The 27,653-nt window shown below is 46.5% G+C and overlaps 1 protein-coding gene and 1 pseudogene across 1 annotated transcript in view; one reads left to right on the forward strand and one right to left on the reverse strand.

Moving 5' to 3' along the window:
- The first annotated feature begins 461 nt into the window (after nucleotides 1–461).
- LOC121434712 lies at nucleotides 462–994 on the forward strand (annotated as a pseudogene).
- A 350-nt stretch (nucleotides 995–1,344) lies between these two features.
- Nucleotides 1,345–27,653, reverse strand: part of LOC121434738 (prestin) — a 55,631-nt gene continuing 29,322 nt past the window's right edge. The window contains exons 6-19 of the mRNA XM_041633672.1: nucleotides 26,930–27,094; nucleotides 24,186–24,338; nucleotides 22,251–22,333; nucleotides 16,066–16,213; nucleotides 13,759–13,872; nucleotides 12,399–12,476; nucleotides 11,658–11,753; nucleotides 11,360–11,466; nucleotides 7,482–7,551; nucleotides 6,297–6,389; nucleotides 4,613–4,720; nucleotides 3,362–3,562; nucleotides 2,747–2,801; nucleotides 1,345–1,695 (exon numbers count right to left, since the gene is read on the reverse strand). Of these exons, the coding sequence (XP_041489606.1) occupies nucleotides 1,502–1,695; nucleotides 2,747–2,801; nucleotides 3,362–3,562; nucleotides 4,613–4,720; nucleotides 6,297–6,389; nucleotides 7,482–7,551; nucleotides 11,360–11,466; nucleotides 11,658–11,753; nucleotides 12,399–12,476; nucleotides 13,759–13,872; nucleotides 16,066–16,213; nucleotides 22,251–22,333; nucleotides 24,186–24,338; nucleotides 26,930–27,094 (1,665 nt within the window). The 3' untranslated portion in view covers nucleotides 1,345–1,501. The remainder of the gene's footprint in view (nucleotides 1,696–2,746; nucleotides 2,802–3,361; nucleotides 3,563–4,612; nucleotides 4,721–6,296; nucleotides 6,390–7,481; nucleotides 7,552–11,359; nucleotides 11,467–11,657; nucleotides 11,754–12,398; nucleotides 12,477–13,758; nucleotides 13,873–16,065; nucleotides 16,214–22,250; nucleotides 22,334–24,185; nucleotides 24,339–26,929; nucleotides 27,095–27,653) is intronic.

Consider the following 27,653-nt stretch of genomic DNA (forward strand, 5'->3'; position numbering starts at 1 on the left):
GCAATAGGAAGCCTGAATACTGTGTGAGGAGATGCTCTGGAATAAGACTGGAGAATGCCAGCTAAAAGGATGGACCATAAAACACTGCAGACGAGCCTTATTTTTGCTGGAAAATATATATACACTGGAAAAGATCAGTAGGGATTCTCACTAAATACTAATAGTGGTCATCTCTGAGCAGGGAGGATATGTTTTGTTTTCTTATTCTCCCTTGTCTATTTCTCAACTTACCTACAATGCACTTAGATCAATTCTGTAATAATAAATCATATAAAACCAGTACTTCTAGAACATTTTAGCTTTCTTCTTCTCTTAGGAAACTGATTGTAGACAGTCTGTTCCCAAACAAGCACAAAACTAAGGAACCACTAACCATCTGGTGATAGCATGTTCTAAGAAATATGTAAAAGTGTTCAAGTGCTCAGCTTACAAAGATAACACTAAGGGAGGGAATGGGGAAGATGCTGGACAGGAAGGCGGGAGAGAAGCCTGACAAGCCCCAGCCAGCCAGAACCACTGGATGACCTGAAGAGTTGGAAAAACCTTTGAAAACAGTTTCTTCCAGTAATGGAGAGGAGAGTTCCAGTTTCAGCAGCTCTGAAAAGTAAGAGCTGAAGAAGCTGCTGGTGCCGATTCCCCCCAACAAAGCCCACAAAGATCTCCAAGTTCGCATTGGCCACAAGTGGTCATCTCCATCCAACTTGGATCAAATAAGCCTAAGAAAATGGTCCCAAGTCTTGCTCCAAAAACCCTTTGAGTGGCAGCAGCTTTCAGTGAAGGTGAAGATCATGAACCAGAAGAAGTGCCTCCAGAAGCAGAGATGCAGACGAAGAGTACTGGAGGGAGCCACCAACATCAGCTGGACCCAACGCCTTTCATAGAGGAAAGTATGGCTTTTCCCATACCCAGAAGCTGTGTGGGGTGGGGGCAGGATATAAAATCTCATCTTAGAACTCTACATGACCAAGACAAGTGTTTTGAGATGGGTGTGTAAAGAATGGTGTGAGCCATTCCTTTTTCTCTCTCTTTTTCTTTCTCTCTTCCCCCTCTCTCTTTCTCTCCCTCTCTCCCTTCCTTCTTTTCCTCCCTCCCTCCTTCCCTTCCACCCTTCCTTTATTTCCTTCTTTTAGATTGAGTAGTACAAAAATATGAGTTTGAAATTAGAAGTAATTTATATTTTATATACAGATTTTAAGGCATGCTAATTTTGTCGTTTCACGTGATCTGTAACCTTTCTAAAGGTTAATAGATAATAAATCAAAAGTGAGAATAAAAATAAAAAACAGAACAAAGATAACACTAAGGTATAATAGAAGTGTCACTGCGTACGTGTAAAAGGCCAGTTAATCTGTGAAACATTCGATTAAAACAACACAAGTATTAGATACATCTTATCATTCACCCTCCAAATCAAGCCTTAACTACTACAGTTTCCTGAGGTGGAGAGGAGAAAGTGTGTAGGTCCAGAGTTCAGGAGAGGCGCAAACCCTATGCAGGTCCTTTATGCCTCGGGTGTGGTGGGTGTGGCATTGGGCTCCATGTCGTCCTGGGGAGTGGGAGCTGAGGTTTCTCGCTCGGCCATTGCCTCTCGGACTTGGCTGCCTAAGACTGCATCATGGATACTGTGGAACAGAAGCTCTTTTAAGGCGGGATTTTCAAAAAACCGGTTGCGAGTGAGGTCATTCACCACTTGTGCTATACAAAGAAAAGAAACATATTTCACATTCCACGGTTTGTTTTTGTCTTTGGTGTGTGTGTGTGTGTGTGTGTGTGTGTGTGTGTGTGTGTAGTAGCTCTTGTAGACCAGGCTGGCCTCAAACTCAGAGTTCTCTGCCTCTGCCTCCTGAAGGCTGGTGTTAAAGACCCTTCACACTTGCCCCCACTGGGTTCCTTTTGACACTGAAGATTTTTCTAGACTTTTGTTTATATAGATGATGAGGTAATGGACAAATGGCATGTGCCATTTGGGTGTCTACAGGAAGATGCGCATCGGCTGAATTTGTAACTCATAAGCTGTTGTCTGTTTGCCCTCGATGGGGGCTGCTCCATTTTAAACGTCACTGCTTCCTCTGTGAGAATCTGTTCTCTGCCAGGCGCCTTTGACATGTGCTACTTGGGTTCGTGTTCTTGCCGACTTCACAGATTAATAATAATGACGATGTCTTTGTGTGGATTTTAAGCACCTTCTCAACCAAGATACAATATAAAACAAAAGCAGCAGGAAAGCTATTCCACTGGATGGAAGTCCTAACCAGCAGAAAGACCGACAGAATCATGACTTGTGTGTAGTAGCTCTAGGCCAGAAGGCCGTCTCAACACCTGCAGCTAACTGATTTCAAAACTGACTTTATGGTGATTTTTCAGAGGAGTGTTTTTTGTTTCAGTCTATAGAAAAGTTTAAATTATAGGGAAAAATGACAAGTGTAGTTAATTCTAAAAACAAAACAAAATAAAACAAAAACCAACCAGCCACCCAACCACCAAAAATGAGAATATTAAAACTTTCTCCATCTGGTGGCTGGAGAAATGGCTCATGAGCCACAGGCACTGCCTTTGCAGAGGACCCAGGTTCGGATCCCAGCATCAGTACAATGATTCACAACAATTCATAACTACAGTTCTGGAGGTTCTGATCCCTCCTCTGACCCCTGCGGCCATGGTACATGTCCATACATGCAGGCAAAGCACCAATACACATAAAATAAATCTAAAATAAAAAGGCTTTCCCATCCTAAGGTGTACTCACGGCTGCATCCGGCTAAGTACACATAAATCCCGACATCTCCGTATTCCTTCACGATCTGTAACGATATCGAAACCAAGTTTAACTTTTCTTGGCCCTGCTTCACGTGCAAGTCATTTTCCACTGATATGGGTTAAAGATACGAGATGCTCAGGTTCATTTACTCAGGCTTCTTAGCTTCAGCAATTACGCACCTTTAGGCTAATAAGCTAAAGTAATTTTGTACCTATTTGGTTTCCATGCCAACAGCAACTAAGAGTATCAAAGCATTATTAAAGTTTATTTTGGTGTAATAAAGGTAGTATGATAATGGTTTTTAAATAAATATTATGGAGATAGATACTAAGTTATGAACAGATAATGGGACATTTAGGATGTAGTGTTGGGAATTCATGAAGGCAGACTGGCCATAAACTGTTAATTGCTGCAGCTGAGTGAGGGCCGTACATGAAGATCATTAGATTTTACTCTACATTAAAAAATGTCCATAACCAGAAGTTTCAAAAGCATCCACAAAGTAAGAACTGACAGACAAGGGGCTCTGGTCCCTGCCCCTGAGGTGACGGGCGGAAAGCTGGGTGGACAGACACTGGATGACTTGTTCCAGGTGGTACTTACCCCGGCCAGAGTTTTCACTCCGACGGAATCGATAAAATTGACTTGGGTAAAGTCAAGGATGATAGTGTGAACAGTTTCCCCCTGGGGCATAAATCGCTGCATCTCTTCAGGAAATGTTGTTTTGATGACTATTGGGGGGTATTTTACTGCATCATCCTCTTCTTCGGGCTTCGTGGCATCTTCTCCATCCACCTCTGCATCCTGTGTCAAAATTGAGGCCATACATCTTCTCCTTTATGTTTTAAAGTTAACTATTTATGCATATGAGTGACATGTCTGCGTGTATGTCTGTGCACCATGTGCGTGCAGTACCCACAAGGGCCAGAAGGGGCCATCATACCCCTGGGACTGGAGTTGCAAGCCATCATGTGGGTGCTGAGTCGAACCCAAAATCTCTGGAGGAGCAGCTAACGCTCTTAACTGCTGAGCCACCTCCCCAGCACCGTAAGTCATGGATTTTCTAATCTATGACTTTTTTTTTCTATAAGAAAATTTTATAATGGAAAATAAATTCACGTGTTCTCAAAACTCAGTATGTGTATTTATTCAGATTTAGCTAAGTTTCCTCAGATTCTAGTCTGTACACACTATTCTTCTCAGTCATTGTTCCCACTTTCCCTCCAACTTAGAAAATAGTCCCTATTGATGTCAGCCTGATGGGCCACATTACCAGAAGTCTAACTGCAAAAAACTAGTCTTTGGGGCTGGAGAGATGGCTCAGCAGTTAAGAGCATTGCCTGCTCTTCCAAAGGTCCTGAGTTCAATTCCCCGCAACCACATGGTGGTTCACAACCATCTGGAATGAGGTCTGGTGCCCCCTTCTGGCCCGCAGGCATACATGCAGACAGAACATTGTATACATAATAAACAAACAAACAAACAAACAAACAAAAAACCCTAGTCTTTGGGTTTTGAATCATCAGCTGAACAAAGTATAGTGTCAAATTTATTAAGGTCCTGTGTTATTTTAACTTTTCAAACAATGCTCTCATGGCTTATTTCATCAGCATCCTCATAACTGACTGTATCACGGTCTTGTTTATTTTGCTTTTGAGACAGGACCTCATACATCCCAGGCTGGCCTCTGCCCCCTGATGGGCACCAGCTCACCCAGCCTTGCGATGTATTTATATAGAGGAAGCCTAGAGCCTTCCCCATGTTTGCAAGTTCATGCCATGTTTAGATTTTAACATGGTTAAAGAGGGAAGACATGCAGATCAAGAGAAAAAGAGAAATTACAAGATCTTTTACCACTTTGACAACGGTCGCATTGGCCAGGTTGGCATTCCCAACTTCCTTTGCGTACTTCCTCATGGCCTTTCTTCTCGCTCCCATTATGAGTGCCGGGTTCACGCCAGTCTTTGCGAAGACAAGGTAGGCAGAGTTACACTTCATTAGTCCCAAGAACCCACGCGAACACCACTAAATCCCCAGTTCTTTCACCCTGGCCAACTGCATGCTGGGCCACGTTATCTTCCCAACCTTTCCCTCAGATGCCCTCAACTGAGTGACAGCCCTTAGTTATTTTCTTGGTCTGACTCTTTTTTTTTTTAAATATTTATTTATTTATTATGTATACAATATTCTGTCTGTATGCCTGAAGGCCAGAAGAGGGCGCCAGACCTCTTTACAGATGGTTGTGAGCCACGATGTGGTTGCTGGGAATTGAACTCAGGACCTTTGGAAGAGCAGGCAATGCTCTTAACCACTGAGCCATCTCTCCAGCCCCTTGGTCTGACTCTTTAGTCAAGACTAGCAGACACTAAAGAACTTGGAAAAACAAGTGGTATTTACTAAATGTGGACTTGTGAGATTCGTGCGCTAGTCCTTGTGGGTAATGAACGCTGAGCTGGGACCACAGCCCACAGGGACCTCAGAGTGAGACTGCCTTCCCATTTGTTTAAAGAATACACATGACAAAGGAATGAGCTGATGGCTGCGTAACCATGGCAACGTGCTTGACGACAGACACCGCAGGGTGCACTTAGAACTGTTTAAAATAGCTGGGCGGGATCCCAATAGAACATCCCCATTGTCTTAGTGTGTGGGTGCACCCCTCGTGGTCCTGAGTTCCTTGCTCGTGCTCCGTCTCCTTCTGCTCCTGATTTGGACCTTGAGATTTCTGTCCGGTGCTCCCATTTGGGTCTCTGTCTCTGTCTCCTTTCATCGCCTGATGAAGGTTAATATTCAGGAGGATGCCTATGTGTTTGTCTTTGGATTATTGGGATCTCACCAAGGCCAGCTGGCCTAGGTCTGAAAAAGCATGGGATAAATCTGGACTAGCTGAACATAGCGGACAATGAGGAATACTGAGAATTCAAGAACAATTGCAGTGGGTTTTTGATCCTACTGCACGTACTGGCTTTGTGGGAGCCTAGGCAGTTTGAATGCTCACCTTACGAGACCTGGATAGAGGTGGGCAGTCCTTGGGCTTCCCACAGGTCAGGGAACCCTGATTGCTCTTCGAGCAGATGGGGGGGGGGGACTTGATCGGGGGAGGGGGAGGGAAATGGGAAGCGGTTGTGGGGACGAGGCAGAAATCCTTAATAAATAAATAAATTAAAAAAAATAAAATAAAATAGCTGGGCGGTAGTCGTGCACACTTTTAACCCCAGCGCTTGGAAGGTAGAGACAGGTGGATCTCTGAGTTCAAGACCAGCCGGTCTACAGAGTGAGGTCCAGGACAGCCAGGGCTACACAGAGAAACCCTGTCTTGAAAAACAAAATAACAAAACAAAACAAATAACAAACCCAAAAAGCTTACTATAGTGAATTTTTTGTATATTTCACTCTAGGTCGAGAAGCAATTCTTTCCTCTTCCAACCCACAACGCCCTCCTCAGAAACGATCAACTTTTAGTTTTTAATTTAAAAAATTAAAATTTTGTGTTTACCCTTATTTATCACTCTTAATGAATAATCAAAAAGGCGCTCACCTTTCTTTTTAGTGCGTTGCTATACAAGTCACTGTTTGCATAGTAAATTGGGGCATTTATTTGGAATATTTTTATTCCAGGAATTTCTTTCACCTGAGAGGTAAAAACATTAACTATTTTAACAGCTGGGTATATTTCAGAATCAAGATTGTGGTCAGCTCCCTCCTCCAACATGGAGATGAAACAGAAAGAAGGCCCTTGACAACAGAAAGTGTGAAGGGCCCGCTTCACAGTTACATCACTCAACAAAAACTCAAAAGGAGACTTACAAAGTAAAGGCTTCGTGTGAGGCTCTGTTACCCAGGCCTGGCCTCCTCTCCTGGGCTGACGCCACCCTCCCACCTCCACCTCACGAAGAACCGGGACCACAGGACTGACTGCCACGCCTCATTTGAAAGCTTAGAAAACACACATTCTTCTATTTATTTTATGAGTTAATCTTGGCTTCTTTTTTTAAAAACTACTAAACACAAGGAAGAGCTGGAAAAATCGCTCAGAGGAGGAAAGAAAACGGAGAAGAATGCTAGGCTATTGCCAGATGGGGAGTGCAGGCCAACGAGGTGAACACAGATTCACTTGGTTGGATCCACAATCAACTCAAGCAGAGTGAATTTTTTCTCCAGAAGCCTCATGGAACCCGAAGATGCTAGTTAGAGTTTAGTAATGAATAGAGAAATGTCTATTCTGACACCAGGCTCATTTCCCAACAGCTTACAGTGTATATCAGTCTTTCCCCAAGCAGAAAACAAATAAAATAGCTTTCAAAGATTTTATAAAGTCCTTGAGATTTTGCAGATGACAAGAACATCAAAATCAAAGAACGCTGAGGTTCTATCTAACTATTGAAGATGAAGTGGGCGAGGGCCGCCATCCCTCCGTCTAGGTCTTAGCATGACTAACACTGGCATTTCTCCGTTGGTTTGAACTCATCAAAAGAAAGCCATGTGCACACAAGATATCCTCAGCCATAGGGTTCGTACTCTATAGATCCACTCTTATTAAAAACGAATATCAGGGAGTGGGGTAATTCATACACCTCAGGTATATTAGGTATTAATAGAGTACAAAACGGAGTTCAGACGTCCAGACAGTGAAACAGATGTCTCCCCTTCTCTCCTTCCCCATAGGTAGACACACTTCCCGCCACATGCTCACACTCAGGTAGGTATCAGAGAATGGTCCTACCTCCTCAAACGCATCTATGTCAATGTATACATCGGTGTCAGGGAGCTGCCCCAGGACTTTGTAGCTCGGGCTGTAGAGAGAACAAAGGAGCAGTTCAATTGGTAAATAAGGAAAGAGTTGCCCTGACCCCTGGAGTGCTCGGGCACCCTTTCTGTACAGGTCTAGATCCTCCTGATCCCAGCAGAGGTCAGTGCGTACCCAGAGTGAAGAAGTCTCTTTTCATAAACATCCATCGGTTTTCTTTGCTGATTGTGGAGCCTGCCGCACCTCCTGCAGCACGCATAACTATGTGTTCTAGTTTGATGAAGATGATAAAGTTCCTACGAATCAGCCTCTGAAGCTGGGCAGTGGTGGTGTGCAGCACTTGGGAGGCAGTGGCAGGCGGATCTCTGAGTTGGATGCCAGCCTGGTCTACAGAGTGAGTTCCAGGACAGCCAGTGATACACAGAGAAATCATGTCCCCAAAAACAAACAAGAAGAACCAGCCTCTAGATCCACGAAGAACCACATGTGAATCATTGTCTCATCACAGGCTGTGGACTAAGGTTCCCAGCCACCCTGTGGAATGGGGATGCTGAGTCCTTGGGTTGTGTGGATGGAAAGACATAGACCATTGACTTTCACAAAGAGCTAGGCATGTAAGCAGCTATAGTCACTTACTGCCCTCTTACTAATTATCATCGTCCACATCACTGTTCCATGTCTTCACCCTCAGAGGAAGACCAATGTGTAGAAGGGAAGGATAATGTCTTCTTGACCACAACAGCTCTAGCCTCGCCTGTCTCGGGGCAGCATAGCAGAACCTCAACAACTATCAACTCAAGGAAGATTGTAGTTATTTTATCAAGCTTTCCAAAGATGACGAAAGCATGAACTTTCAGGTGAAAGAAAGACTCCATTGTAGCCATAGCGCCCAAAGTTCAAAGTTAGGAATGGTTTGTAGAACGCAGGCTTCTCCTCTGGGCTGTGTCCTCGGAGGGAACCCCAGCGTTTGGAAAATGCCTGTGCTGGACAGCTTTGTGTCAGTTTGATAGTTTAATGTCCTTTCAGAGGCATCTGAGAGGAGGGAACATTGGTTGAGAAAAAGCTTCCTTAAGACCAGGCTGTAGTTAGGCCGTTTTCTTAATTGGTGATAGGTCGGTGAGGGCCCAGCCAAATCTAGGTGGGGCCATCCCTGGGCTGGTGGTCCTGGGTTCTATAAGGAAGCAGGCCGAGCAGGTCACGGGGATCAGATCGGTAAGCAGAACCCCTCCATGGCCTCTGCATCAGCCCCTGCCCCCGGGTTCCTGCCCTGTTTGAGTTTCTGTCCTGACTTCCTTCAACAATAGACTATCATGCAGAAGTGTAAGACCAATGAACCCTTCCTTCCCAATTTCCTCTTAGTCATGTTATTTCATTATAGCAATAGAAACCGTAACCAAGACAACACCAAGACCATGTGCTAGCAGCTGGCTCCTGGACGGGTGCCCTAATTCTAGAATAAGAAGCCACTGAGAGGGCTGGAGAGATGACTCAGTGGTTAAGAGCATTGCCTGCTCTTCCAAAGGTCCTGAGTTCAATTCCCAGCAACCACATGGTGGCTTACAACCATCTTTAAAGAGGTCTGGTGCCCTCTTCTGGCCTGCAGACATGCACACAGACAGAATATTATATACACAATAAATAAATAAATTAAAAAAAAAAAGAAGCCACTGAGAACAGACAGGTATTCTGAGCAATGGTCTCCCAAATGCCAACCTGCAAAATTCCAGGACAACCAGGAAGGACAGGACATAAAACTCAATTCTAATTATTTTGAGGGAGACGAAGAAGTGTACCATTAAAGAAATAAGACAAAGAACAACCGTTGATCAGAAATCATGAAACCCAACTCAGTAAAGAGAACAAGTCATTTACTTCCCAGATTCTATCCTGTGGTTTGTCAGAGGATACAGACCTTGTTTGTCCTGGAGCTGAGGGCTGGTCTGGGGCCTTGTTTCTGGAAAGTACACACTCTACTCCTGAGCTTCACCCTCGGCCCCTAGGTATCTTTAAGCACACTACTTACCAGAGCTCCGAGAGAGAGAGCTCCTCTATATTCCAGTAAGAGCTTGTATAACATTGGGGGAAACTTCTTTAAGAAAAAATGGACAGCAGGGGCAGGAGAGAGTTGGCTCAGTCGTTAAGAGCACTTGCTTCTCCTCTAGAGGCCCCTGGTTCAATTCCCAGCACCGGTAAGTCAGCTTTCAACTGTCCACAGTTCCCATTCCAGGGGATACAACACCCTTCTTTGCTCTCCGTAGGCACTGGGTGTGTGCACAGTGCACAGATGTACACACAGGCAAAGACACTTGCACACATACAATAAAATGTGTTAATTAAAGTAGTCAACTCCGTTCTCAAATGAGACCACACGTTTTTTCTTTATGTCATTTCAATGGTGAAAATGTTCTCTTCCTACCTAGACAGCAGGAGCATCTGTTGTTTTGCAGGCAAAGGGTTAACATCCCCCAATAATCCCACACCAAGGGGCTTTCAAAACTTAAAGGACCATCCTGTGACTTGTCACTACAGGCAGACTGACCTCTGACCTGTGTATGACAGGTGGGACGGACACTGCCCTAAGCTGAGTGGGTGGTACCACTGTAAGGTGCCTACATCTCTGCTCCCCTTATTCACATGTGAAGCTCTTGTTTTGAAAGGTTGTTCTATGCCTTCCCCAGATGACCCAGTTTCTCAGCAGGAAGAAGGGATGACAGAGCCCGGAAGCTCAGAGCGGAGGGGCAGCTAGAACCTGTGAGAGCAGGCGCAGAGTTAGCGCCACGGTGTTGATGAACCGTGATGGACTCAGAAGAGGGGGAGCAAGCAGGCGCCATGTTGGTTAGCGCCATGGTGTTGACGAACCGTGATGGACTCAGAAGAGTGGGAGCAAGCAGGAACGAAGGTAGCATTCAGGCTCTCAGAATAAGACCCTTGCCGGGTCTCCTTCAACCGTGGCATAGGAGAGCATCTCACACAACTGTATGGAATTATTTTTAATCCCCCTTGCCCCTTCAATGTTGGGGCTTGAATCCAGGGCCCTGAACATGCCAGATTTGTGTCCTATCGTGAGTCTCTTCTTCTAGCCACATGGGAACTTCAGCTGTGGTGAAGAACACAGTGGTGGAGAAGTATTTTACGATGTATTTTATTTGCTTATTCTGTGGAACACTTGCTTAGTGATGTAAAGATGTGTTCCTTTCTTTTTTTTTTAATATTTATTTATTATGTATACAATATTCTGTCTGTGTATGTGCCTGAAGGCCAGAAGAGGGCGCCAGACCTCTTTACAGATGGTTGTGAGCCACCATATGGTTGCTGGGAATTGAACTCAGGACTTTTGGAAGAGCAGGCAATGCCCTTAACCACTGAGCCATCTCTCCAGCCCCGTGTTCCTTTCTTTTATGTTGCATTTGTTTAACTCTGTGAAGCTGTGATCCTTTGCCTGTCTAAAACACCTGATGGTCTATTAAAGAGCTGAATGGCCAAATAGCGAGGCAGGAGAAAGGCTAGGCGGGGCTGGCAGGCAGAAAGAATAAATAGGAGAAAAAGGGAGAAAAGATCAAGGAATAAGAAAAGGAGAGGAGGACTTCAGGGGCCAGTCACCCAGCCAAACAGCCAGCTAGCCATGGAGGAAGAAGTATAGAAAGATGTACAGAAATAGAGAAAGGTAAAAGCCAAGAAGCAAAAGGTAGATGAGACAATTTAAGAAAAACTGGCTAGAAATAAGCCAAGCTAAGGCTGGGCATTTATAAGTAGTAATAAGTCCCTGTGTGTATTTATTTGAGGGCTGCATGGAAGGCCCCCAAAGAGTGAAAGACAACATCAGGACACTTGCACCGCGTCAGCTGGGCACTCACCTCTGTGTTCTGTAGATCACAGTCAGCAAAGCAATGATCACAGCCGTAATCAGTCCATAATCCAACCCCAGGAACAGGGAAGACACAAAGGTGGTAAGCCAGATGGTCTAAAGGAAAGCCGAAAGGCTTCTAGAGAATCATGTTAATAATTCCATAAGAAACACACGCAGGCATGCACGCGCGCGCACACATGCACGCCTCATCCGAATAACAAATCCACGGCATTGATGTCTTTCTCACGCGTTTATTCACGCTGCTGGTAGCTGCTGACCTCTAACGCACAACCCCCTTTACTTACCAGCTCTATTTTGCTGGTTCTCCAGAAGAAGGGCAGATCTGAGAACTGCATAAACATCCCCTTCAGGTTGACGATCACGATGGCCGAAAGCACAGCCTGCAACACAGCACAGTCGTCCCTGTCTCTCCGGTGGGGACCACAGGGCCTCTGTTGCTGACTTCTCACTGCCTTCTCTCTGCCCGTTCCGCCCCTTTGTCCCGCCTAGCTTTATGGGGCACTCGGGGCACCTTCCAAGCTGTGGGCACCAGGATTTCCAGCATGTGGTCATTTAAAGTTGGTCCTAGAAAACCAGGTGTGTGCCCTACCAGAAAATCTGCACGACAGCTAAGAGGTCCAGGATAAAATTGGCAGCCACAGGAATTATTTCGTCTATAGTCTTCCTCCTCATGACTTCATTCTTTTTTCCTGATTTCTCTTAGATAAAATACAACCAGCAAATAAACGAACTGTTGTAGGTCATCTCGGAATTTTAATGAAAATGTAAGGCCATTGAGGGTCAAAGGCAGAAGGTGTCTTGGGGGTCAGCCAGCCCAAATGTTCCTTTGCAGATGAGGACACTGGCCAGGAGGTCAAGGATGTGCAGCTGTCGGTAGGTGAAGGGCAGGACCGGGTCCTTGCTATGGCGCCACTACTGCCCTGCTGAGGTTCCAGTGAATAGAAGAAAAGCCCAACCCCCCAAGACAGCCACAGAACATGAACGGAACAGCGTGAACTCCCTCCCACCAAGCCCACGCTACACACCTGGGGCAGTGACTCGAAGAGGAATCCCGTGGCTAGTATGACCAGCAGAATCATCAACGAGGCCAGACAACCTGCAAGCTGGATGGGAGAAGACACATGGAAGGGGCTTTGAGACCAGAGTCAAAAGTAGGCACTGGGCTGGGCTTATCTTGGCCATTTTCACCATGGGAAAACCAAGAGCAAAGCAGTTTAAAGAATTCTTCCAAAGCATCTCATAGACGTCCTACACTAGCTCTTTACCTCAGACTCATACCCTTCCCCCCTCCTAGACAGTGAGTTCCTCTTAGGGCTTTTAAACAGAACTGAATTACAGAAACATCCGGCCAAAAGCTCGTCAGAGGTGGAGAACGGCGTTGGAAGCCAACCTGAGACCAGGGACAGAGTCTAGCATTTGCTGTCCAATATGGCAGCTGCCCATCCCATGTCATGAGTTCAGTTTTTAAACATTAAAATGAAAGGTCTTGGGTGCATAGCCACATTTCAGGTACTCGAGAGCCACGTGTTGCTCCTGGTACAAAGAATAAACATTTCCATCATTGGATGGAGCTAGTGTCATGGTCAGACTCAGTATCTGGCTGGCAGAAAAATCTCATGTCTGAACATTTAAGGTTTACTGTAGCAGGTGGAGTGTCGTGTAACTTCCAATTTAATGGGAGGATGTACCTCTTTCCTATAGATTCGAGTGTGTGTGTGTGTGCATACATGTGTGCATGTATGTGCATGTTTCTCTGTGCGTGCGTGTATGTGCATATGTGTGTGCATATGTGCATGTGTGCGCACGCATATGTGCTTGTGTTTGTGCATATGCATGTGCACGTGTGTATGTGTGTGCACGCGTGTTTGCGTATGTGCACGTGTATGTGTGTGCACGCGTGTTTGCGTATGTGCACGTGTATGTGCACGTGTGTGTGCATATGTGTGCGTGTGTGTGCGTGTGCGTGCGTGTATGATTTGCTTCGACCAATCATGCCTTCCTCTGGCTTGTGACACAGCTCACTGGAGCATGGCTCTGCAGGTAGCTTTTTTATTTGATTTCAGAACAGAACCAAGAGACTCACCGTCTAGACCGCCAGTTCTCGGAGGCCTGTCGTGTACGCACCTGCGTCACCGTCTAGACCGCCATGTATGCACCTGCGTCACGTCACCGTCTAGACAGCCAGTTCTCAGAGGCCTGTCCTGTACGCACCTGCGTCACGGTCTAGACTGCCATGTACGCACCTGCGTCACCGTCTAGACCGCCATGTACGCACCTGCGTCACGTCACTGTCTAGACCGCCAGTTCTCGGAGGCCTGTCCTGTACGCACCTGCGTCACGTCACCGTCTAGACCGCCAGTTCTCGGAGGCCTGCCGTGTACGCACCTGCGTCTTCCCTCCCGTTCCCTCCTGAACAAGGCTTCGCGACAAGGAGCACGAGATTGAAAAGGTCTGGAAGAGCGATCCGATGGAGTTGCAGATCCCCAGGGCGATGAGCTCCTTTTCCGTGTGGAAACAAAGCACAGGCGCCGGTCACTCTCAGGGAGGAGCCCAGAGTGCATCAGATACACCCCGTCAGCAGCACAGGCTGCCCCTTCGCTCCGCAAACGCTGTTTCTTTAGCATGAGTCCAAAATCGGAATTAAGGCATATCGTATAGTGGGAGGAAAACTGGATTTGTATTGTGCTGGAGATAAATGCTGTGATTCTTATCTACTCCCTCTTTCCCAAACCCACTCTCTATACAAACAGGGCTTTAAAAAAGACTGCAAAAAAGCTGAGAAAATACTTTTCAAAAGAGAAAGTTCTGGACACGAGTACTGGCATCTTTTAGATGTGTGGCCTGTTGCTTATGACAAAATGCATGCCAGTGTCTTCTTTGGACCTGGGAGTCCTGCTCTAAGCGCTACTTTGGAATTTCTAGGCTGGCTTTATATAAATGTGGAGTATCTGGTTCCTTTCGACACGTTCATGCCCTGTAATCCCAGCACTTTGGAGGCTGAGGCAGGGTACCACAAGTTTGAGGCTGGCTAGCTACAGAGTGAGACTGTGCCTCTAAAATAATCGGTATGCCATTGTGTAAAGAAAAAGTATCTGCCAGCTGGGCATAGTGGTCCACGCCTTTAACTCTAGTACTTGGGGGATAGAGACAGGTGGATCTCTGAGTTCAAGGCCAGCCGTGTCTACATAGTGAGTTCCAGGCAAGCAGGAGATGTATAATGAGACTCTGTCTTGAAAACAAAATAAAATAAGATAAAATAAAAAAAGTATTTGTTTGACCTTTCTCAGAAAGGATTCTCATTCTATGCGAAGATTTGCTATTTTGTAACATTTATAAAGAATCTGCCATAAGAGGTGGGGGAAAAAAGGCAATGAACTAAAATAGACATTAGAGCAAGATTGCAAGTCCTGGTGTTTGGATTAAACACCCACAGGCAGGTATATCATAAAAGAAGGCAGCAATGCTCTTAACCACGATGGAAATAGAAAACACTATCCTGAGTGAGGTAAGCCAGACCCAAAAAGAGGAACATGGGATGTACTCACTCATATTTGGTTTCTAGCCATAAATAAAGGACATTGAGCTTATAATTCATGTTCCTAGAGAAGCTAAATAAGAAGGTGAATCCAAAGACAAACACATAGGCATCCTCATGAATATTAACCTTCATCAGGCGATGAAAGGAGACAGAGACAGAGACCCACATGGGAGCTCCGGACAGAAATCTCAAGGTCCAAATCAGGAGCAGAAGGAGAGAGAGCACGAGCAAGGAACTCAGGACCACGAGGGGTGCACCCACACACTAAGACAATGGGGATGTTCTATTGGGATCTCACCAAGGCCAGCTGGCCTAGGTCTGAAAAAGCATGGGATAAATCCGGACTAGCTGAACATAGCGGACAATGAGGAATACTGAGAATTCAAGAACAATGGCAGTGGGTTTTTGATCCTACTGCACGTACTGGCTTTGTGGGAGCCTAGGCAGTTTGGATGATCACCTTACGAGACCTGGATAGAGGTGGGCAGTCCTTGGGCTTTCCACAGGTCAGGGAACCCTGATTGCTCTTCGAGCAGATGAGGGAGGGGGACTTGATCGGGGGAGGGGGAGGGAAATGGGAAGCGGTTGTGGGGACGAGGCAGAAATCCTTAATAAATAAATAAATTTAAATAAAAAAAAAAGAGATGGCTCAGTGGTTAAGAGCATTGCCTGCTCTTCCAAAGGTCCTGAGTTCAATTCCCAGCAACCACATGGTGGCTCACAACCATCTGTAATGAGGTCTGGTGCCCTCTTCTGGCCTGCAGACATACACACAGGCAGAATATTGTATACATAATAAATAAATAAATATTAAAAAAAAAGAAAAAAAAAGAAGGCAGCAAAGAGAAGACAAAAATCCCAGCAGTCAGGACTGTTGTGAGTTTGAGGCCAGCCTGGGACACATAACGGATTCCAGGTCAGTAGCCTGTGTGAGACCTTGTGTGCGGCAGCGGTGGAAGGGAGGGAGAAAGAAGAAGCGAGGGAGAACGGAAGGATGGAGGGAGAGCGAGAAGGAGGAGCGCATTGCAGGGTCAACTAAACACGGGCTTCAAATGTGTCCAGCACCAGAATGAAGGCTTCCCTACTAAACTTGTCGCCTCCAGCAGCTCGCGCCCCAGTGAAATTCCCCGTGTGAAACTGACAATTTTTTTTACCTGATTGCCATCAACCTGGTAGCCGTGTTTATTAGCCAAGGTCTTGGCCATGGAGATGGTCACGGAAAATCCCACAATGGCTATGGCGATCGCATCCACGTACACGAGGTGGAAGAGACTGGTGTCCGGGTTGGCGGGTGGGAGTAGCCTGAAAAGCCAAGGCGACTTTAACTCAAGAGCTGCGACCGTGCAGGTAAACACACAGAACGGGGTGGGGGTGGGGGCGGAACGCGGGGGGGCGGGGCAGAACGCGGGGGGCGCGGAACGCGGTGGGGGGGGGGGGCGCGGAACGCAGGGAGCGGCATTATCTCCCAATGCAATGCAAGCAGTGCCTCCCAATGCAATGCCCAGTGCTCGGGTACTTGTTGGTTCTTAGTGGCAGCAAGAAGGGCCCTCCTGTTGCCCACGTCCTTTTCTGGTCCATGCTGCGGAGCGACTTTCTGCGGGCTAGGCTATCTGTGTAGATCAGGGGCTGAGGTATTTTATAGCAGGGTAACCTCATGCCTGATGTCAGGTCTAAGTAAGCCTAGGGTGAAGGCAGGGGCGGTGGAGTATTCAGATGCCACAGACATCCAAGCCAGGCTTCAGGGTGGAGAGAGTTTGGGACAAGTGCGGCTTCGGTGGAGAACTGTTGCCCTGGCAACAGACTCACGTCTCCCCTCCACTCTTCCTGTGTCCCTGCCCCTTCGGTTGAGTTTCCCTGCCCCTTCGGTTGAGTTCTAACCCGGAAGAAACGGTACTCTTAGGTCCTTAGAACTGACATTGAGGAGGAATACAGAAAAGCTTTAAGCTGTGGGCTTGATAAACCCTAGAATTCTAAAGAGAGCTTCCTGGTTGGTTCTGTTGGGAGTTTGAAAGTTCAAAATGTGGATAGGAATGTGAATAAAAAGGCTGAGCTCGTGATGTTTCGGGTGGGAACACGGTATTTAAAGAGAATTAGTGATTTGTGCTGCAATTGGCCACGAATCTGGACTCTTGGAGCCAGGTCCTGAAAATATGAATGAGGAAGAACGAGAAAGGAATTGGTTGGATGATTTGGTGGAGGAAACGTCAAGACAGTACGATAGGTTGGCTGTGGCATGGTTACTGCGCGCTGCTTTTAGTCAGGTAGTAAGAATTTAGGTAAGTAAACGAGCAGGCTGTCCAGGAAAGGACGGAGAGCTCATTAGAGCTGTTTCGGATAAAGCAGGTTGCTAAAGAGATTCTTACCGTTAAAGAGAAGCCAGGGAAGTGGTGGGACAATAGGAAAGACGCCTCGAGAGGGTGACCCTCTCCCTGAAGGCCCCACAGTAGAAGAAAGCACATTTATTTGAAACTTCTGTTGCAAAAGAGAGAGATGAAGGGTTGCCCTGCAGAAAAAGGGCCGCCTAGGAAAATGTTCCACCAAGTCCAGCCATGCAGGCCTTTACCAGCTACTGCTGCTGTGGGCCGTCCAGCCCTGGCTATGTATGTCCACTGCTGTGGGCCGTCATCCCTGGCTATGTATGTCCACTGCTGTGGGCCATCCATCCCTGGCTATGTATGCCCACTGCTGTGGGCCGTCAGCCCTGGCTGTTTCTTAAGCCTGGCAGCACAATTTGTTATGTCTATGGGGCTGGTTTTGCAGACACGCAGAATGCAATAGTGACAATCACTGGAGCTTTCACCAAAGTTCTAGAGGAATCCTTGTGTAGGTGTGCGTAGCCAGTGTGTGTAGCCAGGTCGGTTTCCCTGGAGGAAGCCTCCAAGCCAAATGTGCATGAGAAGCTGTGCCGGTTTGACTTCACAGAGTCCCCAGCTCCTGGCACTTTGAAGGTCATGAGTCTTTAGGAGGTAGGCCTGGACAGAGGATAGGATAGCAGGGGAAGGACCTGCAAGGTCAACCACACCCCCAGTTCTCCGCTTCCGAGCTTGCTGCCCCTTGTGGAATTAGTGCCTGCACCTGCTGTCAATGCTGTGCTGCTCCTCCCCCACCCTCACCTGCTGTGACCAAGTCTCTCCAAAACTCTGAGCAACACGAACCTGCGCTGCGTTATTTCCCTTTTTTGTTTTGTTGTTTTGTTTTTTAACCTGTTAGGTATTTTGGTCATAGCGACCCCAAACAGAAGCTACAACACACTTGACGGACAGAACGTAGAGAAGGTGACAGCCTGGGAAACCCTCTGCTTTTCCCTCTGATGTAAAAAGAGTTGGCTGTTCTGTTGGAGACGCCATGAGGAAAGAAGACACCAGCCTGCCCCCAACTGTTAGCCCGGGATGACTTTGGCTCACTGTGTAGCCCAGGCTGGCCTCACGCTTGCCTTCCCTTTAGCACAGCCTCCCACAAGCTGGGAGTGCAGGTGTGTGTGCCACATCTGAACACCTGCTTGGTTTTGAGTAAATCTTTCTTTCTTTCTTTCTTTCTTTCTTTCTTTCATTTTTTGAGACAGGGTTTCTCTGTAGCTTTGGAGCCTGTTCTGGAACTAGCTCTTGTAGACCAGGCTGGCCTTGAACTCACAGAGATCCACCTGCTTCTGCCTCCCAAGTGCTGGGATTAAAGGTGTGAGCCACCACTGCCCGGCTCTTGAGGTTAAGTTTTCCAGGTAGCCAAGCTTCCAGAGGTAAAACCATTGCTTTCCCTTTAAAGTTGAACTCCCTTAGACGAAGCAAGGCAATGCATCCTGGTGCAGGGTCGCAGGGTCGCAGGGTCGCAGGGTGAGGGAAGGCATGGAGGATGAGCCGCACGGACACCGATGTTAACCTACCAGTGGCTTTTCATTTCGTTTTGTTTATTTAAAGGAGAAATCTAAATGTCAGGGTTTCTCATTTAATTAAATTATTTGTAACTAAGTCACCAAGCAGGATTATCTGCCGGAGGATCGAATCAAAGACTAGCGCTTACCGCGGGGCTCACTGTTAGAGAGTTAGGGCGAGGTAATGGAAAGAAGATGACAGGGGTGTCAGAGGACCAGCTCCGGGGCTGCTCCTCCAGCAGCTCACTTAGGTCTCTGAAATATCATCTTCCCTGGAAGTCTTCCCAACACTCGGCTCGCCCTTCTCTTACCTGGTATCCTTTCTCCTCAGCTCTCTCTACCTCTTTTTGCTGATTGGCTATTTGTGTCCGGCAGGTCACAAAGCTCTCAGAGGGCAAGGACATTTTTTGTTTGTGTGCTTGTTTTGTTTGTAACTGCTGTCTCCCTGGCCCATGGTAGGCATTCAGTAAACAAGGGCTGAATAAATGAGGCATTTTTTTTCTTCCCCCCCTCCCTAGCAATTTTTTTTTTATGAAAAGCAGGGATAACAATATATATATTGTCAGCAGGGTTCTACACGCCTCAACTGGGATAGTGGATATGGAAGTATTTTTACAAATTCTCAGTCTAAACTGAAAATGAAGTTACTAACTTGTCATGGTTTTGCCCTGAGTCACTTATTAAAAAAAACATGTTCATGAAACTGATTTTTGGTTTTGATGTTTGCAGTTGGAAATCTTGCCTGGCTCGGAGGAGGGAGGTCTCTGCGTGAGAGCACTCTGCCTCTCTGCCTCTCTGGAGACTCCTGGCTCGGCACAGCCTGATGGAACAGGACAGCTCCCCTCGGTGCCCCACATCTGGGCAGAAGTCTGGCTCTGATGCTTTAGAAGAGAGAGAGACAGACAGACAGAGAGAGAGAGAGAGAGAGAGAGAGAGAGAGACAGAGAGACAGAGAGAGAGACAGAGAGACAGACAGAGAGAGAGAGAGAGACAGAGAGAGACAGAGAGAGAGAGACAGAGACAGAGAGAGACAGGGAGGGAAAGGGAGAGAGAGAGAGACGAGAGAGAGAGAGAGAGAGAGAGAGAGAGAGAGAGAGACTGGGAGGGAAAGGGAGAGGGAGAGAGAGAGAGAGAGACTGGGAGGGAAAGGGAGAGAGAGAGAGAGACAGAGAGAGAGAGAGACAGAGAGAGAGACAGGGAGGGAAAGGGAGAGAGAGAAAGAGAGAGAGAGAGAGAGACTGGGAGGGAAAGGGAGAGAGAGAGAGAGAGAGAGAGAGAGACTGGGAGGGAAAGGGAGAGGGGGGGGAGACAGAGTGGGAAAGGAGAGAGAGGGAGACACACACACAGAGATACAGAGAGAGGCAGAGAGAGAGAGAAGGAGAGAGAAGAGCATCAGGACAAATACAGAAAGACAGAGACACAGTTAGAGGTGCCTGGGGAGAGATGGCCAGAGGGGATTGGCCAGGGACAGGAAGAGTTGGGCAGAGCTGGTGGGTTACTCTTTTCTTTCAAATACACATGGAATAATTCATGTTAGAAATGTGGAATTGGTCAAGATAGAGGAAGCAAAGCCGTAACCAGCATATAAACTAGAACAGGAAAGCCCCCTGGGATGAACCCTGGAACGTATAGCTAGCCTACCCTGGATGCCTGCCATACAGGCTCTCACCCCGGCCTCCCTGGGTTATCTCCTGCAACCGCACAGCCATGGCAGGAACAAGTGTGGGCTGCCACACTCACACAGCAGAGCATGGGGCTTTACGAGGAGAAGCTGTCTTCCCAAGGATGTACAACAAAAGGCTCAGGCTAGAATTCACGACTTTTTGCTTTTTAAAATCCTGTGTCACTCGAGAAGAGATTTTACGAAAGGTTTAAAGAGAAGAAAGAGAAGAAAATTCCCACTCCTCAGTGTCAGAAATCAAGAGCTCCTCCAGCCTGCTGCCAGCCTCAGCCCCAGCTGGATCCCCTTTAGAAAGGCCCCCTGCCGTCAAAGTCTGGCTCCTGTTCCCTCGCTCTTTCTCTCTTTCCCGTTCTCTCTCTCTCTCTCTCTCTCTCTCCCTCTCCCTCATCCCTATGCAGAGATAGTCTTTTGTTCTCCCCCAATAAATCTCTTGCATGAGATCAGCTGTGTGGTGTGGTCTTTATAGCATACCTTGGCCCTGCTTCACCAAGGTGCTCCTGTCACATAAATCCTGGTGTTGATGACTGATGCCTACACATTTCCCACTTTAGGGGTCTAAGTCACACTGGGACCTGCAACGGGCTCCCTTTCTGGCTCACCGATTGCTGGGTACAGCATCCCAAACCGGTAAGTGGTAAGTTTTCTCTTTCAGTTGGTGTAAATGCTTCTCTGAATACTTATGCATGGCCACTTTTAAGAAAGCTCTTAGCCCAGGGAATGGCGCCACCAACAGTGGGCAGGTCCTCCTACCTCAGTTAATCTAATCAAGACAATCCCCATACCTAAAGGCCCATTGTTTGGATAAATCCCATTCTGTTGGCAACTGAGATTAACTGCCGCATTCAGGAAATCCAATAGAACTGAAAGCAGTGTCTAGACTTATCTGCATCTCTACGCCCAGAGTAGAGCTATTCACAACAGCTAAATGGTGAACACAAATGAACTCCATTGACGGGTGAATGGAGAGACACAGTCCACGTCTTTGATGAAGAAGATTTGCTGTCCTGTGTTCCCACATCAATAAACCTTGAGGACACTGCGTCAAGTGAAATAAACTAATCACAAAAAGGCAAATACTGCATGACCCATCTGCAAAAAGGCATTGAGAATAGTCAAATTTGCAGAACAGAAAACCAAATCGCAGTTACTAGGGCCTGAAAGCTGGAGAAAGAAGGTGTGGTTGTTCGGTGGGGATTGAACAAGGTGGTTTGCCAGGTGAAAGTGTCCCAGAGACCCGTTTACAGTGTGAATATACTCAGCACTTCTGGACAGCGTATTTAAAAGAGGTTAACAGGGCAGAGATGGCTCGGTGGTTGAGAGTGTTCGATGCTCCTGCAGAGCTAAGAGTCTGGTTTCTAGAACCCATGTCAAGTGGCTCCCAATCTCCTGTAACATCAGCTCCAGGACCTCTTCTGGCCTCCTGAATGTGTACACATGCACGTACATGTACATAAAGATAAAATCTTTAAAAATGGTTAAAAGTAAAATCTTTAATTATTTTTTTTTTCCTGCTATGCCTCCCTCCCCACCAGACAGGGTCTCACTATATAGTTCTGACTTCCTGGAACCTGCTATGTAGACCAGGAAGGTCTTGAACTCAGAGAGATCTGCCTCCTAAATTCTGGGATTAAAGGTGTGTGCTATCACATTCAGCTGCTACGTACACACACACCCCTTCAAGCCTTTAAGACATTCAGCTATTTGATATGCAGAAAAGATGAATATTTTCATGCTGAGTTAGAGATAGTAGATCCCTTGAATATTCAATCACTGTTCTTAAATTATTTTCTTACCCTAGAGGAAGTGTCCCAACGACATCCACACTGTAGGACTCTTGCAAGTTAAACCCCGCAGAAATGCCAGTTCCCATCACCACCTACAATAGACACAAAACCAGGCACACCTCAGAGTCAAGTACTGACATACCACTAAATCAAATAATCTGCTGATCAGGGTATCTTCTCACTTCTCAGGGTTAGGAGGGGGGTCTTCAGCTGTCAGCTACCTCCTCTCAGTGGCTTCAGCTCACAAAGAACCCTACGGCTCTTGAGACCTGAATCAGTTTCTTTTCTTTGCTCTGCTCCCAGCTGAGGTGTCTGGTTAGCTGCAGCAGGAGGAGGCCATCAATGGGGTTGGCTTTGAGTTTGGGGCAGGTAGAAGGAGCGTAGGCTACACACATGTGTGTGGTGAGGCTGGTAATATCAGCCTGTCACCATGGAACCCACATTTGGCTTTAGAATCCTGCTGCTGCTGCTGCTGCTGTCCCTGTCTCTAGGTCAGCAGCATCAACATAGCCAGGAGCTTCCCATCGTGGCACACAGTTTTCTCCAGGTCCAGAGTACACAGTCTGTCACCCAGAGCAGAGCTCCCAACCCTAGATTTATGTGAAGTATAAAGCACAACGCTCCGAGCAGAGGAGCAAAATAGAAAGTGGAATAGCTGCTCAATTCCCAGGAACTGCTGCTTCCAGAACTTCTGGAATGGGCTGTCCAGGAGAGAAGAAAGATCAGCTCTAGGGACAGGCAGTTCCCACAGCAGCGGCCTCTGCATAACTGCTGGTAACGCCAGCCTGTTATGCTTCTCACATTGGAGGAATGCCTAGACTACTTCAGCTCACAAAACAAAGATGGTTTAAGTACCTGGAGGCTCAATTTTATGTGACCGTAACCAATTACTAAACCATTGGTTTCCTGTTAACACGAAGAGGTGTATCACAGAATGCAAAACTCAAAATAAATTTATAATACAAGATAAAGGTCACACTTAAAAGGAATTGTGAAGCCCCTGTCCTCAAACTTTTCAGGAGAATGCTTTTTTTTTTCTTCCTCTTCCTTTTCTCTGTGGAATGCATAGGTAAGAAGTTGATTTGCTTCAGTTTTCTTGGGGGGGGGGTGGTGTCCACATCCGTGAATAAATAATTGTGGTCACTTAAGAACATAGTATTGTTTACTCAATATATGTACATGTTTTGACAAAACACTACTAACTTTTCAGTCATGAATATGTTGTGAGATAGTTGGACTTGACTTACGTGAGACTGTGACGTATTTATCTCAGCACAGAAGTACCAGAAACAGAGAAAGCTGGGGAAATTTTATCTTTTCAAAGTGGAAGATGGAAGCCACTTTATTAAGGTAAATAAAGCTATTGAAGTTATTATGGGTTATTAAAGTAATATGTGATTATTATTTTTATTTTTGTTTGTCTAGATAAGGATTCTTTGTGTAGCCATGGCTGTCCTGGAACTCCCTCTGAAAACCAGGCTGGCCTTGATCTCAGAGATCCACCTGCCTCTGCCTCTTGAGTGCTGGCATTAAAGGTATGCTCCACCACCACTCAGCATAATATGTGCTCTTTAAAAAGTAAACAGATAATGGAAAAAACTTAAGCACAGCAAATCCCTCCAAATCCCATCTCTCAGAGATAACTAATGTTAAAACTTGTATTATGTCTTCACGTAGTGTGTATGTTTTAATGCATTTTTATTTTTACTATTTCGTTAGTTGTTCTGCAGAATCGGGGGAGGACCCTCCAGATCCCTGTTCTTCTATCACCTACACTTCAGAATCCCTTGTAGGAACAGAAGCATGCGATTGCAGGGGCTGAACAGGCCTTGCCTCATAGGAACAGAAGCATGTGATTGCAGGGGCTGAACAGCCCCCAGCCTTGTAGGAACAGAAACATGCAATTGCAGGGGCTGAACAGCCTGCCGCCTTGCATGTACTTACAGCAAAAAACTCTAGCGGAATGGGTGCTGGCAATTTCTCTTTAAATCTCTCATTAAACTCCTTGCCACCCAATAGCAAACCAAAAACCATCAGGCCGACGCCCAGGGAACACACGTTGAGGTTTTTAACGTTCTGCAACACAGCAACGGTACTCTGTAACACAGTGAATGCCGGATGTTTACATAAAGCTCTGGTCCTGGGTGACTGAACACACATGAGACACCAGACGCGCAGTTCACAGAGACAAGAGTGATAGTGGTTAGCAGAGCTGAAGGGAGACGCTGGGCCCAGAGGGCTTCATGAGAGGGAAGCTTCCTTCCGTCTGGGCTGCTGGAGAGGTTCTAGAAATGGAGGCGACCCCAGTTGCATGGCAAAATGAGTACACTTAACTGCACTGCACCGTAGAGTTAGAAAGAGTGTGGACCGTGAGACACGCGCTGCTACGTATTTTAAAAACGTCTGTTTATTTTTGGCAAGTCTGCACGTGTGCCTGAGTGTATGTGTTTGACATCAAGCATATAGGAGCCCATGAAGGTCAAGAGTTGGTGCCAGGTGCCCTGGAACTGGAGTTCCAGGTGATTGCGGCCATCACAGGTGTCTTTTGTTAGGGCAGCAAGTACTTTCACTGCTGAGCCTCCTCTTCAGCCAGGCCTCCTGTCTAGTGTATTTTACCACAGTAAAAAAAAAAAAAGTCTGCAAAAAAATTGGGCTTAGGCTAACCTTCAAACAGAGATGGGTGGGGACAGCTAGTGTACAGTTCAGTGGTGGAGAGTGTAATTGATATGTTCCCGGCCCTGGATCCAACTCTTCATATCTTCTACAGATTAAGAGCTTTTTCTCTTTAATCTAACCATACAACTTTATACTCAATAATTCTTATCCAACAATATTATGGGGTTTGTTGTTGTTTTGTTTTGCTTGAGACAGGATCTCACTGTGGAGTCCAGGCTGACCTTGAACTCGAGTTCCTCTGGAGTGTTAGGACAGGCACTACACACAAGGCTTATGGTGCTTTTGATGTGCTGATATCGGAAGATAGCTCACAGAAAATTCAGAGAAATCCCCCTGGGGCTGAGTTGTGAATGTTAGAAGAATCAGGGTTAACCCCACAGAATACTGCCAAGGTCAACACACAGCTAAGTTATAGAAATCTTTAGCAATTGTCATGAGAAGACAACAGAGAAGTCAGGTAAGATTTGGGGTCGGGAGAGTGAAGGTTAGAAAGATGCCCAGGAGAGAAGAAAGCCAGTCATCTTACGGCTATGGTCAGGATACCCAAATATAACCATTTCATCTGAAACCCAAGAAAGCAGAGAGCCCGCCACACCTGGGCTGCACAGCCTAGGACTCCTGCAGGTGCAGACTGCATTTTCTCTGTGACAAGTCATTCTGAGAAGTCTAGGAGTAGGAGGTCTATTTCCAGCTATCACAGAAATTAGTAATTTGTGGGGTCGCCTTATAGTCTGAGTCCGGTATTATCAATTGAGGATTCAAAATTAAATGCCACCTCTTCAAAATGGCCTTCCCAGAACCCTAATCTAAAGGCTACTCAGCTTTAGAGACACGGTTCCCCTTCTTAGGGCGCTTAACGTATTTTGTAAGGCACGTTTGCCCAGTCGCGGTTCACCTGGTTCACCCCGACTGCCTTCCCACGGGAGTGTCAGCCCTAAGGTCACGCTGTACCTGGCCAGCTTGTCTCTCATTTCAGTCTAGTAAAGGCTTGGCATATAAACACCTGCAAAAGCTATAGCCAAGGAGCCGAAAGTGTTTTTTGTAGTATTTCACTGTTAGTTGGCTATAATTACTCTGTTTTGATTTTGATTTTGTTGATGGATTCTAAACATGTAAGTTTTGTAGTAGTTATTTTGTTTTTAAGTATTTTGTGTGTGTGTGTGCCCGCGTGTGTGACCAGTGAAGCCAGAAGGGGGTGCTGGATCTCCTGCAGCTGGAGACACAGGTGAGTACAAAGCTGCCTGATACGGGTGCTAGGAGTTAACTCTGGCAACCCCACAGCAGTAGCTGGCGCTCTTAACAGCTGAGGCATCTCTCCAGTGCCCATTAAGGATTTGGGAAGCTATACTGTTAATGGTTTCTAGATATATTGTATGGTGTGAAAAGATGCTGAATCTTTAGGATTTGTTATCAACTTCATATTATCAGCTTTGATCTGTGATATTTATACTGTGCACTTGAAATCAATTTTTACTTTATTGTGCATAGCATATACATGTGTTATTATATTAAACTGATTACTTATGTTAGTTAAGCCATTTATAGCTCTTTTTTTTTTGCCAGCTTGAATAAGCAGCCTTTGTGAGAGATGTTTTCCTATTCTATCTTTTCTTTCTTTGTTTTTTGAGATACTAGGTAGCCTTGGATGACCTAGAACTCAGTCTGTAGACCAGGCTGGCCTCAAACTCACAGAGACCTGCCTGTTTCTGCCTCGGAAGGATTAAAGGCGTGGGCCACCCCACCCAGCTTCCTATTCTGAATTTAAAACTACCCTCGTGTGGTTTTACGGGCTGACTGCTCAGCTAATGAGTGATGGGTGCAGCCACCAGCAGCGCACTAACAATCTCCTGAGGAGGGGAGAACTAGGTACCCACAACGTGGGTTTCAGGGTTTAAGCAGCAACCGCCTCCTCCCTGAGCATTGAAGGTTGAAAGATAGACGGAGGCAGACAGGGGTGGAGTCCGGGGTAGGGGTGGAGAGCCAGCAGCGGGAGTCGGGCGTCGTCTACTTACATACACCACCGAAAAGATCCCGCTGTACCGCTTCGTTTTCACCCCGAACAGGTATTTCAGCATGGAGGTGAACACGTGCACCGCGGCCGCGGTGGTGAACCCCCGCACCAGAGGCTCCGTGAGGTAAATGGCCACAAACCCAAACCTGCAGACACCTAGGCAAAACTACGGTTTTTAAAATGACAAAGAAACAAACGGCAAAAATGGGTTAGGAAAAGACAATCAACGGACGACGTGTGAGCCTCCCTTTGTGAGGACCTGACTTTGCAAACTCTATTTTAAAGAAGGGGCTTTGGCCATCTAGTGAGCTGGGGTCGGGGGCGGATCTAAGCTTCGGAAATGTGCAGCGATAGCAGGAACTTGAAAGGATGCCCTGAAAATAGCCAATTAACGCTCTAGGGAGCAGGGCCATAAAATTTAACGAGGTCCAGACGTTCCTGAGAGGCATCCTGTCCTTGAGATACCTTGTTATTTATTTATTTATGACTCTGTTAGGTTTTCACACCCAAAAACTGACCAACAGTTTCAGAAACTACCTTACCCTATGCCGTCCTTACCCAATCCCAAGACGACAGGACATGAACTTTCCAGATTATCGCGTTTCCCTTTTGAAAGCTCTACCCTCCCAGGTCTCCCTGCCATACTTTCTGCACCCACCATGTTGGGGTGCTGGAAAGATGCTGGTCCAAACTTGAGTTTGAATATTAAAATATTCTCATGTAAT

Source organism: Microtus oregoni, unplaced genomic scaffold (genome assembly GCF_018167655.1).
Source record: "Microtus oregoni isolate MIOR12 unplaced genomic scaffold, Mior012 000044F_ref0000062, whole genome shotgun sequence".
Lineage (NCBI taxonomy): Eukaryota > Metazoa > Chordata > Mammalia > Rodentia > Cricetidae > Microtus > Microtus oregoni.